Source organism: Bombina bombina, chromosome 2 (genome assembly GCF_027579735.1).
Source record: "Bombina bombina isolate aBomBom1 chromosome 2, aBomBom1.pri, whole genome shotgun sequence".
NCBI lineage: Eukaryota > Metazoa > Chordata > Amphibia > Anura > Bombinatoridae > Bombina > Bombina bombina.
Window position 1 is genome coordinate 858,479,656 of NC_069500.1, and position 20,910 is coordinate 858,500,565.

A 20,910-nucleotide genomic window follows, 5' to 3' on the forward strand; every position below is an offset into this window, starting at 1 on the left:
TGCCCGGCACCAAAAACTGCATGTCCCGGGATATATATATATATATATATATATATATATATATAAGTTTACGCCGGTGTTAGGTTCCAGAAGGAATGGTTGTAAATTGAAACCCAGTTTATAATGTAAGTCAATAGGAAGTGAGGGAGATAGGTTCCAGGCCCCTCTCAAAATTGTCATAAGTAACACCTAATACATTATTTTTAAAGCTTTGAAATAATCACACAACACAGAATATATAATTAAACTAAGTTAAATGAACAAAAACATTTGATAAACAGCATTATAAACCTAATTAAATAATCACACAACACAGACTTCACTTGAATTTTTTCTGCAAAACATTTCTTTCTATGCATTCCAATCTGGACTGATTTATAGACAGGAAGATCTTGTTCCTTTGAAATCTGCTCGATAGCTCAGGTCTGGTTAAACTGATTAATTTCAGCTTGCTCTGCAGCAACACAAGCGGAACAGCTCCACCTACTGGCTATTTTAATAAATGCACTGCTTCTCAATGCTTTTCAATAGCAGTCACATAACTGGAAAAAAAGGTTGTTATTCTGAAACGGTGTAAATTGAACCGTTGTAAAACGAGGGCCACGTGTGTGTGTGTGTGTGTGTGTGTGTGTGTGTGTGTGTGTGTGTGTGTGTATGTATGTATGTATGTATGTATGTATGTATGTATATATATATATAAAATAACGATTATTTTCATAATCGATTAATCGGCCGATTATTTTTTCGATGAATCGGATAAAAAAAAAAATTTACATTAGCATAACTGTTTGTCCAATTTTTTAAGCAGCATAACAAATTTTTATAGTGAAGCAAAACAAAAACCACAAACTGGTTGAAAAGAGGTAGAACTAGTAAGAGGGAGAATACCACTGTTTATAAAATTCTGTTATTCACGCTTTCAGAAACTTTGCATTGAAATGCAAAAATGTCAACTTGTCCACATGCTACTGGCTGAGGCTGGCTATTTTTACAAGCTATTTTGCCTGCAGCAGAAGAGGCACTGGTGTTGAGGTGCCTGGGATGTATATGTAGGGTTTTGCCAATTTCGCCAAGGTGGGCTATGTATCTTTGTTAGCTCTTACCAATGCAAGGGGCTTCTTAATAAAGTAAGCCTGAACTTCATTCTGACATCAAAATATCCTGAATATCTATATGCAATGGTAAATAACCATCTATAAGGTTAGGGGGAAAAATATCTAGTCCACTCTTAAAATAACAGATATATACTTACAGGAGGTTGAATTTGGTACATATTCCAATTTATTAAAAATAAAAAAAAAAAGGCAAAAGGGCTAAAGAGATTATATATATATATATATATATATATATATATATATATATATATATATATATATATATATATATATATATATATATATATATATATATATATATATATATATATATATATATATATATATATATATCTAAAAGGACACAGCCTTACCCATTTATCTATACAGTACATATAATCAGCAATAGCAAGCAATCCACTAATAATTGTGTAAACAGGTAATACTGACATCAATTCATATAACAAATGCCATCACTCTAGGGCTAGGTGTAGATAACACGCTCAGCAGTATATAATGCAAAGCAAAGTCCCAAATCACTTGATTTAATATAAACAATCCAAATTATGACTCCTATTATTTCTGGGTGGCACATAAGCCTGGAGTAGTTGTAAACTTAAAAAGAAACTTATAGTGTCCTGAAAAAGTAAAGAGTAAGCGTCTGTAGATGTCCTTTAGGCTAAGGGCATAACCATAAAACACAATACCATGTGCAGGAGCTCATTGAAGTGAACCAGCTGGTGTCATGCACAGACCAACTAATTGCAAACCAACTAATCGATTATGAGATTCGTTGACAACTATTTTCATAATCGATTATTACCGATTATGCCGATTAGTTGTTGCAGCTCTAAAAACCATCTTAGGCAAAAAGTTCTCAAAACTACCTTATGAAGAAAAGCAAAATAAGGATGCTCACAACAAAGAGCAGACAAATCAGAAATTATTTTGGCAGAATTTAAAAAAAAAAAAAAAAAAGAGAAACCAGACCTTCCAGGGCAAAAGCTAAATATCCAAAACATGCATAGGTTTAAACCAAAGGACCAGCAAAACTCTGGAAAACAAATTAAGATTCCACGGAGGAGAAATTGGTTTAATCACAGGCTTAATCCTGACTAAGGCCTGAATATCCAGAAATTTAGCAATCTTCTTGAGAAAGAGCAGAGATATGGGACTTAAAAGAACTAGTGGAAAATCCCTTATCCAAACCACCCTGAAGAAAAAGTAGTATTCTAAGAGATCTAAGAGTGCCAAATGAACACATGTTGCATACAGCAGGAAATAAAAGCCTTTTATACCTTGTGTTAAATCTTTGTTGTAACAGGTTTATGTGCCTGAACCAAAATTTCATAGTTAGAAAAACCTCTTTACCTTAAAACTATTGCATTCAATCTCCAAGCCATTAAGTTCCACGATTTTAAATCCCGATGAAAAAAATGGAACTTGAGACTGAAGGTTGTGACGCAGAGGAAGAGGCCACTGAGGACAGCTGGACATTCGCAATATGCGGCGCCAAGACGGATTTCCTGCACGGCTATTGGCTAAGAGGTGGAAACATCACCTCTCTGCCAGATAGCAAAAATAGTGTTCTGCCAGTGGGCTGCCTTAACAGCTCAGTGAAGGTGATTGCTTGGAACAAATAAAGGAGCTTTCAGCATGAAGTATTTTATATTTCATGAATGAAAGTCCCCTTTATTTGTTCCAATGGTAAATTCTAGCATTTCAGAAATGCTAGGATTTACCATCACTTTAAAAGGGACATAATCATAAAAGATAACTTTTGGGTTTCAGATAGAGCATACAATGTTCAGATTTACTTCTATTATCAGATTTGCTTCATTCTTTTGGAATCATTTGTTGAATGAGGGCAATGCTCTACTAGGGCCTAGCTGAATAAATTGGGTGAGAAAGTGATAAGTAGCTAGCTCACAGTATTGCTTCTGAGCCTACCTTCAGGCTTTTCAACAATGGATACCTACAGGCCCATTTATCAAGCTCCGTATGGAGCTTGAAGGGCCGTGTTTCTGGCGAGTCTTCAGACTCGCCAGAAACACAAGTTATGAAGCAGCGGTCTAAAGACCGCTGCTTCATAACCCTGTCCGCCTGCTCTGAGCAGGCGGACAGGAACCGCCGGAAATCAACCCGATCGAATACGATCGGGTTGATTGACAGCTCCCTGCTGGCGGCCGATTGGCCGCGAGTCAGCAGGGGGCGGCGTTGCACCAGCAGCTCTTGTGAGCTGCTGGTGCAATGTTAAATGTGGAGAGCGTATTGCTCTCCGCATTTAGCGAGGTCTTGCGGACCTGATCCGCAGTGTCGGATCAGGTCCGCAAGCCCTTTGATAAATGGGCCCCCAAGAGTACAAAGCAAATTAGATGAGAGAAGTCAATTGGAAAATTGCATGTACTTTCTGAATCATGAAAGTTTAATGCCATTGCTCCCATGCAAATCTATGTACACAGAATCAACCCATACTAATTTTCAAGAAGTTCATTGAATAGATAGTTTGGAGTGGACTAGATCTGCACAAGGACCTAAGTGTGAGGAAGGAGGGGCAAGCATTAACAACGAAAAATAATTGTATTGTTTTAGTTAACCCCTTAGCCCATTAAGACACACACACACACATTATTTTTAAGGTTTACTGTCCCTTTAAGGGCAAAATATCACTTCTGCAAAAGCGATATTTGCGCTCAACTTAGTAGTACGAGCGCACATTAGCGAGTGCGCTTGTATTACAAGTTAGAAGGTATTACCTCGCATTCGCATTGCACAGAAGCTTTGGGCTTCCTTTATTAGGACATTTTAAAAGACAATAATGCAACGTTTCAGGCTCAAACACCCTCAATCATTGCCACTTTGGCTCATTTATACAGAAAGTTGCAAGCTTTTTTCAACACATCTGTGCACAAAATCCTCACATATTAACGCCTCCCTGTGGCTAAAACTACACATTACATTATCTTAAACTTTATATTCAAATATTTTATATATTCCTTACTTTTCTTCCGTTACTATGTAGCACCTTATGAAATAATTAAAAATACAGCAGATGTGCTATATACAGATTAAAGTGAAGGTAAACTTTGATGAATGAAACCCCATTTTTTTTTTTTTTTACAAATACTATTAAAAACAGGGGCACTTTCATTCATCAAAGTTTACAAAATCAGCCGTTTTGATTAAAAACGTACCTTTTTTTTCTTTTCACAGCCAGAGCAGCTTCCCCCTCCTGGAAATCCTCTCTTCACACGTCAGCAATGACTAATCCGTCTAATACCAATCACAGCATGGCCTCAGGCAATAACCACCCTGGAGGGAGCCGGATTAGTCATTGCCGACGTGTGACGAGAGGATTTCCAGGAGGGGGAAGCTGCTCTGGCTGTGGGAAAAAAAAAAAAAAAAAAAAAAAAAAAGGTACGTTTTAATCAAAACGGCTGATTTGTAAACTTTGATGAAAGTGCCCCTGTTTTTAATAGTATTTTTAAAAAACAGGCTTTCATTCACCAAAGTTTACCTTCACTTTAACTATACAGCAATAGCTTTTTTACTTTCTCCTTGTTACAAATAATTTTAACAGAGGACAATCATAAGAAAATTGAACAGTCAGTCAAATTCCCTATTGAGGCCTTTTGGAACCATGGTAACTATTTCATGTATCCAGAATAATTCTTGTTGTTTAAAAGGGACACTGAACCCAAAAATAAATTTTGTGATTCAGATAGAGCACGCAATTTGAATCAACTTTCTAATTTACTCCTATTATCAATTTTTCATCGTTCTATTGCTATCTTTATTTGAAAAAGAAGGCATCTAAGCTTTTTTTTATTAGTTCAGAACTCTGGACAGCACTTTTTTATTCATGGATGAATTTTTCCACCAATCAGCAAGAACAACCCAGGTTGTTCACCAAAAATGGGCCGGCATCTAAACTTACATTCTTGCATTTCAAATTAAGATACCAAGAGAATAAAGAAAATTTGATAATAGGAGTAAATTAGAAAGTTGCTTAAAATGTCATGCTCTATCTGAATCACGAAAGAAAAAAATTGGGTTCAGTGTCCCTTTAAAAGGGACAGTACACTGTAAAATTGTTTTTCCATAAATGTATTTTAAATGACTTGTTATACCAACTGCAGAGTATAAAATATTTGAGAAATTGCATTTTCAGGTTTATTTGTGTATCTGAAGTAGCTGGTATTGTGCTTTGAAACCACAGCCTATTACAATGGGTTGAGCTTCAGGTAATATCAGATCTCATTATGTTATCACTTTTATGTACACAGACTTGCTTCCTTATCTTATATTTGTCTGGCATACCAAAGCTCAATACATAGAGAGAACAATGGAAAATTATCATTTTATTACTTAACTATCATGCCCCCCACTGAGGGTGTAATCTCTTCTGCTGGCTGTGTTTACTTAGGCTTGTCAATAGCATATACGCAAGTATCAAAACTTTCAGTATAGGTTGGGAAACCACAAGCTAAATCAGCTATTTCAAATGCTGAAATATGAGTAAAGGAGCTACTTGCAACCAATTTAATACACTCTAGCAGGTAAAAAGGATCATTGGGAATAATTTAAAGGGGAGAAAGTTTTTGGGTGAACTGTCCCTTGAAGTATCCTCTCTCGATCACCCCCTCCCCAGGGAGGTTTCATGTGATCTATAATTTGCCAGTGAAGCTGGGGTCCTGCCTGTAAAAAATGAAGTTACACTGGAGCCTGAATGTCACCCCGCCTAATGTTGGATCTATGCTGACTCATACAGCCCGACCTTATTTATTGTCTCTCCTACATACACCAAGGAACATGAACACTTGATAAGATAAACAACAGGTGTAGTCTCACATGTAAAAAATTATTTGATTTTATACTTGTTGCCCCTGCTGGGATTTGTTAAACTATCTCCCCTAATAAAGGAGTGACAACTCAAACAGCCCTTTCAGAGGAAACAACTTATCTTTTGATTTGTTAATATTTCTTGATCGTTTAAATTTCTAACTCTTAAAAAGGCCATTAATGGACTTTGTTGAAAGGCCTCAATTTGTGGGTTACAGGCTTGTAAGATATGCCACTTTTAACTCCTGAAAACTGCTTTGTGCAGTAGTTTTTTTTATGAAAAAAAAAAATGCTACATTTTTTTCCCATAAAAAACTAAAACACCCTCTATTTTGGAGCCAATTGGGGCACTTTTCGAAAATTAACCAGAGATCTGATCTCTGGTTAATTTTATGAGCGCTAATTGCTACCGCAAGCTTGCAGTAGCAATAAAAAGCCACTTGTAATGGCTGGTTATCGCACGCCCATAAACGGGTGAATTTGCCCATTTACGGACGTGATATAAAATAGTGTTCCATTTATAATCTAGCCCTTAGTGTTTAATGCCCCTTTAAGCTTGTAAGTTACTAGAAGATGCAAGTCTGTTTGATAAATTTTGTTCTGTCTCTAAAAAATATTGTATTGTACTTTTATCTTTTTTACCCATGGACAGCGTTACGGAATTTGTTGGCGCTTTGTTAGAAATATATATATATATATATATATATATATATATATATATATATATATATATATATATATATATATATATATATACACAGGTAGCCCTCAGTTTACGCCGGGGTTAGGTTCCAGAAGGAATGGTTGTAAATCGAAACCGTTGTAAATTGAAACCCAGTTTATAATGTAAGTCAATGGGAAGTGAGGGAGATAGGTTCCAGGCTCCTCTCAAAATTGTCATAAGTAACACCCAATACATTATTTTTAAAGCTTTGAAATGAACTTTAAATGCTAAACAGCATTATAAACCTAATAAAATAATCACACAACACAGAATATATAAACTAAGTTAAATAAACAAAAACCATTTGCTAAACAGCATTATAAAAATAATAAAATAATCACACAACACAGACTTCACTTGCATTTTTCTGCAAACAGTTCTTTCTATGCATTCCAATCTGGACTGATTTATAGACAGGGTGATCTTGTTCCTTTGAAATCTGCTCGATAGCTCAGGTCTGGTTAAACTGATTAATTTCAGCTTGCTTGTCTTTGCTGCAACACAAGCGGACAGCTCCACCTACTGGCTATTTTAATAAATGTACTGCTTCTCAATGCTTTTCAATAGCAGTCACATGACTGGGAAAAAAAGGTTGTTATTCTGAAACGGTGTAAAGCGAGGGCCACGTGTGTGTGTGTGTATATATATATATATATATATATATATTTTTTTTTTTTTTTTTTTTTTTTATTTATATATTTATAATAATAAAAATAAGTAACATTTACAATAGTTTTCTGACCATTGTAACTAATAAAAAATATTCATCTTATATCTCTGTATGAGGAAACATGAAGTCAAACAAAAGAATGTACATACAATACTACTATTAAAGTTGTTTTATTCTGGGGGTAACAAAAATATGTATTAAAGTCAAGACCTTTTTGTTAATACAAAGATCCCAAGTCTTTCAGGACAGGACACCTCCGTCCTGCAGTCGTGAAAAAGCAGGTCCCAGCTAGGAAAATCGTGTCCCTTTTTGTGACCCAGGTTTAAATAGAAAGATAATATATACATATAAACTTGTGGCCAGCCAAAAATGTCTGGCTCGTAGATTTATGGGCTAGCTCCTAGATTTTAGACAAAATTCACAAGCCCTGAATTAGCTAAAAGGATTAAAAAAATAAAAGCCCTTATTGCAGATGTTAAAGGGACGTAAAACAAATCAGAAATTAACCTTAAAGTGATGGTAATCTCTCCCCTTTATAAAAACAGATCCGGAATGTTAGTGATATTTTTTTATATGGAATTGAATTAATCAATTGAGCACTGATGAATTAAACTCCATCTAAAATATCACTAACATTCTGGATCTGTTTTTAAAAAGGGGAGAGTTTACCACCACTTTAACAATAAAATACCTAAACTAATTTGAAAACTTGCTACATTAATGTGCCTTTTAAAAATATATCTCCAAATAGAAATAAATAAATCAATAAATTTAGGGACGTTTTACCCATTTAAGCAATTGCCTATAGCGTTCACACTGTAAATTATAACATTTTAATTTACATAAAAGCCTTACTACAATGCAAAAAAAGAAGAGAGGATAAAAACAGGGTTAATCGTTGTTCATTTTGTGATTACTTTTTAATCACTGCTCACAAACCAGGGCTATTAATTGAGAAAAAAAATTGATTTAAAACTGAAAGGGGCAGTGGCAAATTCATCTGTGCCTAGATGAGCTGCATACAATACAGAGTATAATTTATCTTACAGTCTGCAGTATTAGTAGATTAGTTTTACCTGCTGTTGCAAGGTCTGATGATACAACTCAGCACCAACTACTTCCACCTTCGTTCTCTCTAGCTGCTCCACACGGATGCGCTCCTCACACGTCTTTTGTAATCGCAGTTCATAGTCAACGCTCTCTTCTTCCTTTCCCTGTGCAACAAATTCTGGAAACACTAGCTCTTCATCCTCCAGCTTATCCATACTTGGTGGGATGTTTCTATTATTCCGACCAGTTTTACTAGAGCTGTACGCAGAAAACTTACGACTTGCTAAGGACCAATGGATGTAGTGTCTCTGGGTCCTACAGATGGCCGCGGTCAGGTAAAACATGTGCGCAGAAGAAACGAACATATCTACTGCAACAGTCACAGCGTGGTTTCCTTATAATGCAGCTCTGACACTTTGGACTTCTTATCCCTCACACTACTTACTGTATCCGGAATGCACGTGTCGGTGACAGTAGCAAGAATAACATATAGGTCCTATCCTACTCACAGGAGTCTAGCTGTTGATTGGAGCTCCACTCTAATCAGGAAACATGTGACCTTCACTCAATGCTTTTTTTTTTTCCTTTTTTTTTTTAAATCAACTTTAATGTAACAAACAACCTATATAGACAATCATTCTGAAAACTAAACATTTTGCAGCTTTATTGGTTTATGCTGATTGTCACTTATAATGGTAACCACTGTGAATGAACATTAAAGGGCCAGTAAACATAGAAAATAATGTTATATAATTCTGCACATAGTGCATAATTATATAACATTATATTAGTGCTAGCTTTATGTCATCTAATAGTCCCTGTGAACTTTTATTAAAAAAGAGTGTTTTCCAGACCCGCTCTCTGTGCTCTACTAAGCGGTTCTGTTTTTTATCTCAGCGCATCTGGCCAGCTGTCTTGTCACAGCCCGGCCCGACCGCGCCATTACACTCAGTGCAGCTCGCTCCCGCTGTCAGACAGAGCAGGAGCAAGATGCACAGAGTGTAATGGCGCGGTAGGGTCGGGCTGTGACTAGACAGCTGGCCAGATGCGCTGAGATAAAAAACAGAAGTGCTCAGTAGAGCACAGAGAGCGGATCTGGAAAACACTCTTTTTAAATAAAAGTTCACAGGGAATATTAGATGACATAAAGCTAGCACTAATATAATGTTATATAATTCTGCACTATGTGCAGAATTATATAACATTATTTTCTATGTTTACTGGCCCTTTCAGAAAAGGAAAGCTGAAGTTGGATTCTTATTCAGTCAGCTTCTTATTCTGCAACTGATTGCAATTTTCAAAATAAAGATTTATAAACAAAATATCTAGCATTATTTTTATTTTCAATAAAATAATACACTTTCCAAAAACCTAAACAAACTTACATTTTATATAAAAAAAATCATCTTATATTGCAATAAACAGATGGCAAACATGGCATACTTTTGATTGTTTTGAATAAGTAACTGATATAAAAGGGTTAAAATCCTTTGTGCCACTCATTTATGTGTGTATATATACAAGGCGTGAACCCATCATAGGATAGACATGTTATAAGCCTGTCCCAACATTCTTTATGGCAAACAAATTGGTGCCAAACTTGCCATTTCATATATTTTACCTTTTCTGAATAAGTAATTGGTATTTTAAAAGGGTTAAGATTCTTTGGGTCACTAATTTCTGTGTAGATATATACAGGGCTTTAACCCCATTTATAGAATAGACATATTTTCAGCCTTCATAAAAACTATGATATGCGGTGCTTCAGGAATATTCAAAAATACACTTTATTTAGGGCATTTACAGCATGGACACAGGATAAAAACACACTTGCAAGTGTAAGACAAAGGGCTTGACGCGTTTCGGCTTACACCGTCATCAGAAGCCTAAGTCATGATATCCACCTACACCTATTTAAAGGCAACACAACTTCCTGATAGGTTAATTACATAATCACACATTTAGACTTTAGAAACATTAAGCCCTTAACCCCCCTCCCCCAAACTTTCTGTCTTTGTCCTTATATATATATATATATATATATATATATATCTGTATTAGTCGTTGGTAACTAATTATTGTTCATAACCTAAATAACCCCCTTATCCAAGTTCCCATTTTTATAACTTGTTTTAAAACTTAAACTATGCAAGGAATTTATTGGGTAAAAAAACCTAGCTAAAACATTAAAGCTTTGTATACCTATACATGCCTTTATATATGAACCCATATTAAAGTACATTCTTAGTTTATTAGGTTAAGGCTTGAGTATGGGTATTGCATTTTTATTGTGGGCTGAATTTATATTTCATCTTTATTTAGAGGAATCTGTAAAACAATAGATTTAAGACTGCAGGAAAACTATAGCACAGATTGTGTGTGTTTTTGTTTTCGGAAAATGTAGTTGTATTGCTAAAAAAAGAGAAATAATGAAAGTTCAGTGATGTGCTGGATAAGTTTGTGCAGACGGCTGTGCAATTCACAGATCTAACTAGGGTGGAGTCCTTTATGTACATATATATGTGTTCGGGCATTTTTCCTTTGTTGGGAAAGAATTTGCTTTTAATTGAGTTACGTTTGTGAAACTTTTCATTTACGTCACAGATCTGATTATATTTTCACTTTTAAAACTATATTTCAATATTTTGCTTCTCTCGCTATTTGTCAAGAGCTCTGTGATTCTACCAGCATGTGTCCTTTTATTGCAGTTAGTTATTGCACTTTTAACAAATTCATTATGATATACAAGAGGTCTGCTTTGTAGGACATTTTAAAGTGACAATGACATTTGACTGTTCCCAGAGTCCCCTCATTCCCTGTGATTGCCGCCGTGTCTCCTGGGACATAAGATAGCCATAAAAAGTTTACTGCAGTTTATACCATAGGATCTTCAACCATTTGGTTAGTTGGCATCTACGTCAGTTATCCGTCCATTCGCTAGTGCTTATATGGACATCTAGGTTGTGTTTCAAGAGATATTCTTATTGATATCTTGGGGGGGGGCAGGAGTATTTGCTATGTGGTGGTATGATTAGCCAAAGCAACATTCTTCACTAGATAAATGAGACGACTTGGAAAAATGCATTCTCTTCAATCTTCCAAGGTCTCTTCCTATGTGTTATTAGACTTATACTATAATATTTAGATTTAGTGGCAATTCTATAATAGGGATAGCGTGTGCTTAGATTAGAATGGTGCCTCCTTTAGGAGGTAGCAGAGTGCTCTGTAGTTGGGATAGAAGTCTATGAGATGTCATATAATTATCTAATGGGCTTTTGTTATTTTGTATTGTAGAGAAACACACACACTCTTACATACTCACACACACACACTTATACACATACAGACACACTCATAAACATACACACACACAGACACAGTTACACACACTCACATTTACATACACTTACTCATACACATACTCACACACACACTCTTACAGTCACATACAATCACACACCCTCACAAACACTCACATTTACATACACTTACTCACACACACTCACATACACTCATACACATACTCACACTCTTACAGTCACACACCCTCACATACACTCACATTTACATACACTTACTCACACACACTCACATACACTCATACACATACTCACACTCTTACAGTCACACACCCTCACATACACTCACATTTACATATACTTACTCACACGCACACTCTTACAGTCACATACAATCACACACCCTCACAAACACTCACATTTACATACACTTAATCACATACACTCATACACATACTCACACTCTTACAGTCACACACCCTCACAAACACTCACATTTACAGACACTTACTCACATACACTCATACACATACTCACACTCTTACAGTCACATACACTCACATTTACATACACTTACTCACACACACACTCACATACACACACACTCATACACATACTCACACACACACTCTTACAGTCACATACAATCACACACCCTCACATACACTCACATTTACATACACTTACACACATACGCCCACTCACACACACAGAAGCACGCACATGCGCATACACACATACACACACTTCCAGACACTTATACACATACGCCCACTCACATACACACAGAAGCACGCACATATGCACACACACACTCAGACTATTGTTATAGTTGATATGTTTTATATTAATTACATTACTTGTCTCTTACTTTATTTTGACTTTTTTAATTATATGTGTATTTTCTTCAGCTTGTAGATTGAATTTATAATGCAATAATATGCATTCTTTATGATATATGTTTTGAACTTTACTTATTGCAACATAACATGAAAGTAAACCTTAGTAGGTGTTTTTTTAATGATTAATTTCCCTTAATCTGTTGCATATGTTGGAAGATAAATTCGTTACATATGTAGCACATACATTTAAGAAGACTTGGATAAATTATGATGAACATTTTTAAGTGGACCTCTAGTGGTGAACAAAATATATAAAACTGCAAATCAAGAATGACATCTTAAAGTGACATGCAACTTACATGTTTTTCTTGCTATAACACATTTAAAAATTATTTAAAGAGCATATTGTAAGCATTTTAATCAAGTTAAACAACTGATTATCTAAACTATAGAGATTGCTGTTCATCTTGCAGCATAGACAGTCATGGCTCTATCTTCTTTCTCTTTAATAAAATACTTATTTTCTTTAACTATTACAAACTGTAAAATGAACATGGGAGTCAGGAATAAAGACTTATTTTGTATTAAATGTTTAAAGCTTTAAATTGTGTAATACTTATTGTACCCTTTTTAACTTCTGAAGAAGCTGCCATATTGCATCAAGTTGCATGCAGGCTGCATGCACACTTCTATGTACGTCAATTTACTGGTATGCATTCCAGCTTTCTGATGTTCCGTCCCTATGACTGGGAAACAAATAAGAATATAAAACTGGAGGGGGCGGAGCCAATTGCCGAACAAGAGAGACGTCTTGGAAAAGAGCTCTCTCTCAGTCAGCTAATTTAGGCGTAAACTAAGTAACCTAAATGCCTAATTCTTAAATTATTCCACTAAAATATACACCCTAGGTTGCCCTGACTAGGTATTTGATGAGATCTGTGACCTAATCGGGCTGTATGTGAAGAATAGCAGGAGCAAATACAGCAGCGAACATACAGCCATTCAAAAAGTAAAGAAACTCGGGCTACTTTAGGATATAAGAGCAGCGGAAGTCAACCGGCCTCCTTGGCTCCTTGCCCGTCTACAAACTAACTTACCAGCACATACAACACTGCTGCCCGGAGGGTTGGGGCTCTGCTCCGGCGCAGCAGAGAGACACAGCAGACGGACTTGAGGCGAGTGGCAGCCGGACAGCCATCTAACAGCTGTATCCTTACTCGGCAACTGATCCGGTGACTATACCGGTAGAACATCGGGTTCCGGACCTGAACTAACTTACACCCAGTCGGCAGCTGTTATTCAGAAGACCCAGGACCTGCTCCCACAGACCGCATCTATCCGGCACTGATTTGGCGCGAACAAGCACCATTTTGTGGCCTGGGTTAAAGGAGCACCAACTCGCCACCATTGGAGAAAAGGAAAAAAACAAACTGCACCGGAACAGCATCTGAAGACTCAGCTGCGCCATGGAGCGCGAAATACATGACTTAGTCAGAGGCTTAGCGGATCAGCTGGATCGGCATGCAGAGGAGCTGATTGAGGAAATAAAGATCTCCTTTTCCTTGGCCACCCCCGAGATTAAGGCTGCAATACCTGGGGTCAGCTGGGAGGCTCCGGTTCTAGGCGGCATTCAGGAGAGCCCAATTGAAGCTGACCATCTGACAGGTGAGAGAGTCGAGCCAGAATATACGCTCACCTTTTACACACACAATCTGGCAGAAACTGCAGCGAAAGTTCATGAGTACCCTATACTGAAGGAAACCTCTACGGCCGCGGGGGCTAACGTGCTTGATTGGAATCGCTTACAAAGTGGCTCTAAGCATGGCCCTGACCCACTAAAGAGCATAACAACCCCTCAATTCTTTAATATGCCGCAATCGTTGCTCTGGCTTATTTTGTTTAGTAGTTTGGTCAACAGATGCTGCACTCTAGACTATTCTTATGCAGTTAAAGAGCCCTCACACCTTAATTTAAATACAACGGCCTCCAATAGGCTGGGCATTGGATAAACCTGTCTTGCTATCCTTCATGTTTAGGGGAGCCTTATAACTCTTCTGGGCTTTACTATATATGCGGACTTATAGTAACTGTGACACCCCTCATCATGGTAATCGTAAGAGACATTTACTACTGGCCTCAAACACTGCATACCTGGACTAGTACTTATTCTTCTGTATATTTACCTACGGTAGTTGTATTATCAAGATATTATTCTGCAGCTCTTTACAAGGGCAGATGGTTGCTAGTTTAAGTAATATGGTTCTTTAATTGTCTTCTTACTCTCAGAGAGACTTACTACTAAAGTTTAGGTTTACCAAAGATGTATGAACATTATATCTTAAGTTCACTTTGTCACTGTAAATTACTGTATTCTCATCTATACCAATCGCATGCCATAATTAGAATGTATTTTTATTTGGACAGAGAGACCCTATGGCCTTACAGTCTTTCTATTGCTCTATATGTTACGTTAGAGACTGAGGGCCTATTGTTGTTTATTGATTTCTAAGGTATTCACGGTCTGCACAAATGTTATGGTTAAAGAGTGTATATTGAGGATATGTGTTCTTTTTTATACTTTATGTACTCAATGTTAGTTGGAGGATGTGAATTTAAATGCTCAACCCCTATAGTTTCAGCTTAGTATTTGAGAATATAAACTAGCCCACTATTATACATTTTATACAAGATGGGAAATATCGAATATAGCAATCTGTTAATTGGAAGTTATTTTATTGGACAACTGACTCATAAAACTGGAACATACGCCTGTGTTTGCAATCCTCCCTGAACTACTGTTTATTTAAGCTGGTAAATGTAAATGAGGTAGTTGGATATCCCCAAATTCACTGTTAGGAGTATTGTACTTATATTACCTATGTATGTGGTTCAATATTTACTGCTGAGTGCTTTTGGTGCCACGCATAGCCCCAAGCAACAAGACAATAGTCCTCTATATTATGTGGTTTATCACTAGCTCTGCATATATGTGATTGCTACTAGGTCGCTTACATGCTGTTTCTGAGCTAAACATGCCAGTGTTTCATGCAGATGCTTTATTTTATCTGTCTTACTCTTTTTAATAACTAATATATATGAGCCAAAATGTAAATAAGTGTTCTGGAATATTGTGACCCTTGTATGCTTCGTACCTCACAGTATAGCTTTATGTATGGTCTTATTGTCTCCCACACGCTGCAGCCATCCTAGCAGAAGGATCATTTTACAAATGGTTCCTCTTACCATACTAACTATAACACTAGCCCTAATTAGATCAGGACATTTAGAGATATAGCTCTTACAGAATTTTACTTATGGGACACTGATTTTGCACCTAAGGCATGGAGGACGAAATCACTGCCAGATAATGGGTCCCTATTTTTCCCCTAGTTTTCGTCTCCTTTGGGACGCATATTCCAGATATTATGCATCCTAGTTTACAAGCCAGATAATGTTTATATACTATTTGGACATTATATACTGTTTGATTTTGTTGAACTATTAACCATTGTCCATTATCCATGTTAACATCCCAAATAAGGTGGCTTGCACTACTTCATAAGGATTCTCTGTTACGCCCTTATTTTAGTTCATTTATGCTAGAATGGATATGTTCTTGCCCCACTCCATTTTTATAAAGTCTCATGTCCTTAAGCTAAATGTTTTCCCTCCGCATACTTAAAGTTAGAGATATGTTCAAGGGCAAAGGTATGGTATAGGGGTTTGAGGTGACATTAAAGTTTTTATATATATATATTGGTTAGATAGCTAGGAAACCAGTTGCATTTTGCTTATAATACTCTACATGCAATGAAACAGTCTGTAAATGTGCATAGATTAGATGCTATTTTCTTGCAGAAATAAGTTATGAGATATGAGATTCCGATTTATATCTTTATTTTGCTAATATACTCTTACATCGCATTCCTGCAATATAGGCCTAGAAGATAACCCTATTATACAGGGAGTGCAGAATTATTAGGCAAGTTGTATTTTTGAGGATTAATTTTATTATTGAACAACAACCATGTTCTCAATGAACCCAAAAAACTCATTAATATCAAAGCTGAATAGTTTTGGAAGTAGTTTTTAGTTTGTTTTTAGTTATAGCTATTTTAGGGGGATATCTGTGTGTGCAGGTGACTATTACTGTGCATAATTATTAGGCAACTTAACAAAAAACAAATATATACCCATTTCAATTATTTATTTTTACCAGTGAAACCAATCTCAACATTCACAAATATACATTTCTGACATTCAAAAACAAAACAAAAACAAATCAGTGACCAATATAGCCACCTTTCTTTGCAAGGACACTCAATCCTCAATCAAGCCTGCCATCCATGGATTCTGTCAGTGTTTTGATCTGTTCACCATCAACATTGCGTGCAGCAGCAACCGCAGCCTCCCAGACACTGTTCAGAGAGGTGTACTGTTTTCCCTCCTTGTAAATCTCACATTTGATGATGGACCACAGGTTCTCAATGGGGTTCAGATCAGGTGAACAAGGAGGCCATGTCATTAGATTTTCTTCTTTTATACCCTTTCTTGCCAGCCACGCTGTGGAGTACTTGGACGCGTGTGATGGAGCATTGTCCTGCATGAAAATCATGTTTTTCTTGATGGATGCAGACTTCTTCCTGTACCACTGCTTGAAGAAGGTGTCTTCCAGAAACTGGCAGTAGGACTGGCAGTTGAGCTTGACTCCATCCTCAACCCGAAAAGGCCCCACAAGCTCATCTTTGATGATACCAGCCCAAACCAGTACTCCACCTCCACCTTGCTGGCGTCTGAGTCGGACTGGAGCTCTCTGCCCTTTACCAATACAGCCACGGGCCCATCCATCTGGCCCATCAAGACTCACTCTCATTTCATCAGTCCATAAAACCTTAGAAAAATCAGTCTTGAGATATTTCTTGGCCCAGTCTTGACGTTTCAGCTTGTGTGTCTTGTTCAGTGGTGGTCGTCTTTCAGCCTTTCTTACCTTGGCCATGTCTCTGAGTATTGCACACCTTGTGCTTTTGGGCACTCCAGTGATGTTGCAGCTCTGAAATATGGCCAAACTGGTGGCAAGTGGCATCTTGGCAGCTGCACGCTTGACTTTTCTCAGTTCATGGGCAGTTATTTTGCGCCTTGGTTTTTCCACACGCTTCTTGCGACCCTGTTGACAATTTTGAATGAAAGGCTTGATTTTCGATGATCACGCTTCAGAAGCTTTGCAATTTTAAGAGTGCTGCATCCCTCGGCAAGATATCTCACTATTTTTTACTTTTCTGAGCCTGTCAAGTCCTTCTTTTGACCCATTTTGCCAAAGGAAAGGAAGTTGCCTAATAATTATGCACACCTGATATAGGGTGTTGATGTCATTAGACCACACCCCTTCTTATTACAGAGATGCACATCACCTAATATGCTTAATTGGTAGTAGGCTTTCGAGCCTATACAGCTTGGAGTAAGACAACATGCATAAAGAGGATGATGTGGTCAAAATACTCATTTGCCTAATAATTCTGCACTCCCTGTATATCCAAGAGCTAGTATCTTTAGGCTTTATTGTAATATACTATACGTATATGCAACAACTGTTAATCCCTATAGCTCCTCCATTTTATCTACATTCCTCAGAGGCCCCTTTTATATTTTTATATTTATACCAACATGCTGTGTAGATTTATATAAATTTGTTTGGAGCCCAGAGCTAACCTATCCCAAAAGCTATCTTTTGAATTGTTGCGTTCTTTTACTTAGCCCACACATGTTCCCTGCCAATAATAATATACTCCCTATATAGAATTTACTGGTAGCACGAATCTCCAGCTCCAGCTGAGCTCCTCTCCTCCCTTTCCCGCTGGTTTGCTGCCTGCGGGTCATACCCTTACTCCCTTTTCCCACATCGCTTATAGCTAGCATTTCCCCAGGTGAGGAGCTCCCCCAGAAGTTCCCTATATTCCACACTTCCTAATATCCCCGCTCCTGCAGAACTTTACTATGGTCAAAATCAGCCTACCCCCATAATCTCCTGGCCCATAGTTTATAAGTCTTACTGTGATGACAGTGCTAAGCCATCCTAAACCCTGATAATGCTCCTCTACTAGCTAATTTTCCTTCAACCCTATAGGGACAATCATATTATTAGAGGGGAAGCTTAAGGACAGAGAATACCCTAATCCGCTCTATGATTTACTAGATATAATCTTCCCTAGATGGTTCTGGGGTCCCTCCACTTGAACATTTCTAAGTTCCAATCTCATACTTTAAACTACTCATACTTATATAAGGCCCCCCGCCTCTCCACCATCTCCCCTATATGTATAGCGGTGCTTACCCGCTGAATATCCCCCCCCCCCCCTATATATCTCAGCCCGAGAGTGGCTGACACATAAGCCAATTCTCCACAGCCTGATACCTCTGACTTTGATATTCTATTAATTGTTTCCTATAGTACTGTGGAGATTATTTGTTAATAATATAACATAAAATGAAGTTATATTCCACCTCGCCTAAACTTTTGTCTATCTTCATATTATGATTTAATATGTGATTATATTGTTACATGTGTATTTTACTAATAATGTCAGTCTATAGACAATGTATTATTTACTCTGATGTAACATTGGCCTCAGGGCGAATTTTGTTTGCTAATCTATACTTTAACTTCAATAAAAAATTATTTTAAAAAAAAAAGAATATAAAACTGCACAGGCTTATTTTCACTTTCCAAGTCACTTTAAGGGAAAATATTTTAACACTATATAAATGATAGGATAATGTACTCAAAGCAGAGATTAGTCTGAAAATAATATGCAGATTTTTAAAATTATCTCAATTACTTAAATATTGAAAAAACTAAGTGCAGCCACCATATTGTAACCTAGGTGTCCCTCTCTGGTGTGGCTAATTACAGACAATTATAAATAGGTCACTAGAATGAGCAACCAATGATGACCTGGAATATAAATATATTAAGGGACACTGAACACTAAATAGATTTCATGCACCTCCCTCTAATCATGGGTGCTGCCATATTGGAACTTAGGTTACACTGCAGGTATCTGAAGGAGAGTTGCTGCACATGAGCAAACAGATCAGCAAAGGAAAGTAGTGAAAGATAGATTTCAACATGGCGGCACCCATTACTCGAGGGAGGCTGGGAATAACCTCAATACTATGCTTATAAAATGTTTTTAGTGTTCAATGTTCTCCACATTTAACAGTATTTGGAAAACCCACAATGTTCAAAATTAAATTACAATAAAATGTAACAAAATAAATAACGAAAGTATATTGCAAACATTTTACTACATTTAATTAAATATTTTATATTACAATATCAAAGTGTTTGATCTTCCTTAAAGCAGATACAAGAGAAGGATGGGCCAATGCTTGCAAAAAGATTTTTGTACTGGAACATAGCTATAAAACCTTTATATTTTAAAATAGAGTGTAAATCTAATTACTATAAGGTGTTATGCAAAGGAAGTTGTTTGGCTTGTCTGAATGTACTTTGCTGTTGAATTGTTTGCAATCTGGCAGTCTGTATGAAAAATAAGTTTAGGATACACACATGTATTAAATACAAATTAAAGGGACACTGAATCCATTTTTTTCTGTTGTGATTCAGATAGATCATGCAATTTTAAGCAACTTTCTAATTTAATCCTATTATGAAATTATTTTCATTCTCTTGGTATCTTTATTTGAAATGCATGAATGTAAGTTTAGATGCCGGCCCATTTTTGGTGAACACACTGTGTTGTTCTTGCTGATTGGTGGGTAAATTCACCTACCACTAAAAAAAGTGCTTTCCATGGTTCTGAACCAAAAAAAAAAATAGCTTAGATGCCTTCTTTTTCAAATAAAGAAACAAGAAAGCAAAGAAAAATTGATAATAGGAGTAAATTAGAAAGTTGTTTAAAATTGCATGCCCTATCTGAATCACGAAAGAAAAAATTTGGGTTCAGTGTCCCTTTAACTTTCTGGTGTGTAATATTATAATTTGTCATTGTTAAAAGGACAGTAAAGTCATAATTAGACATTCAGGATTTAGACAGAGCATACAATTTTAAACAACTTTCCAATTTACTTCTATTATTTAATTTGCTTTCTTCTCTTGTTATCCTTTGCTGAAAGGTTTATCTAGGTACATCACAGCATCTCTCTTCAAATTCCAGTCTTCTACATTATTATTTTTTTTCTTCAAAATACTAAGCTGCTTTCATTTTGGTAATTATTCTGATTTTTATGTCTTTCAGCACCATAGTCCTGATCTCTTTGACGCTATTTTACCATGATCTGAATTTCCAGAGGATCCATCACAGGATTACCCCCCAAGAGGAGTGTCCCTCCATAGCCAAAACACCTTAGTGGTAAATATGAAACCAAAAAT

General features: G+C 36.6%; 1 protein-coding gene across 1 annotated transcript in view; it reads right to left on the bottom strand.

The window, feature by feature from the left end:
* LOC128647338 (uncharacterized) overlaps positions 1 to 8,906 on the bottom strand; it is a 78,917-nt gene extending 70,011 nt beyond the window's left edge. Inside the window, exon 1 of the mRNA XM_053700122.1 lies at positions 8,407 to 8,906. Coding sequence (XP_053556097.1) covers positions 8,407 to 8,745 — 339 coding nt within the window. The 5' untranslated portion in view covers positions 8,746 to 8,906. The remainder of the gene's footprint in view (positions 1 to 8,406) is intronic.
* Positions 8,907 to 20,910: the final 12,004 nt, after the last annotated feature.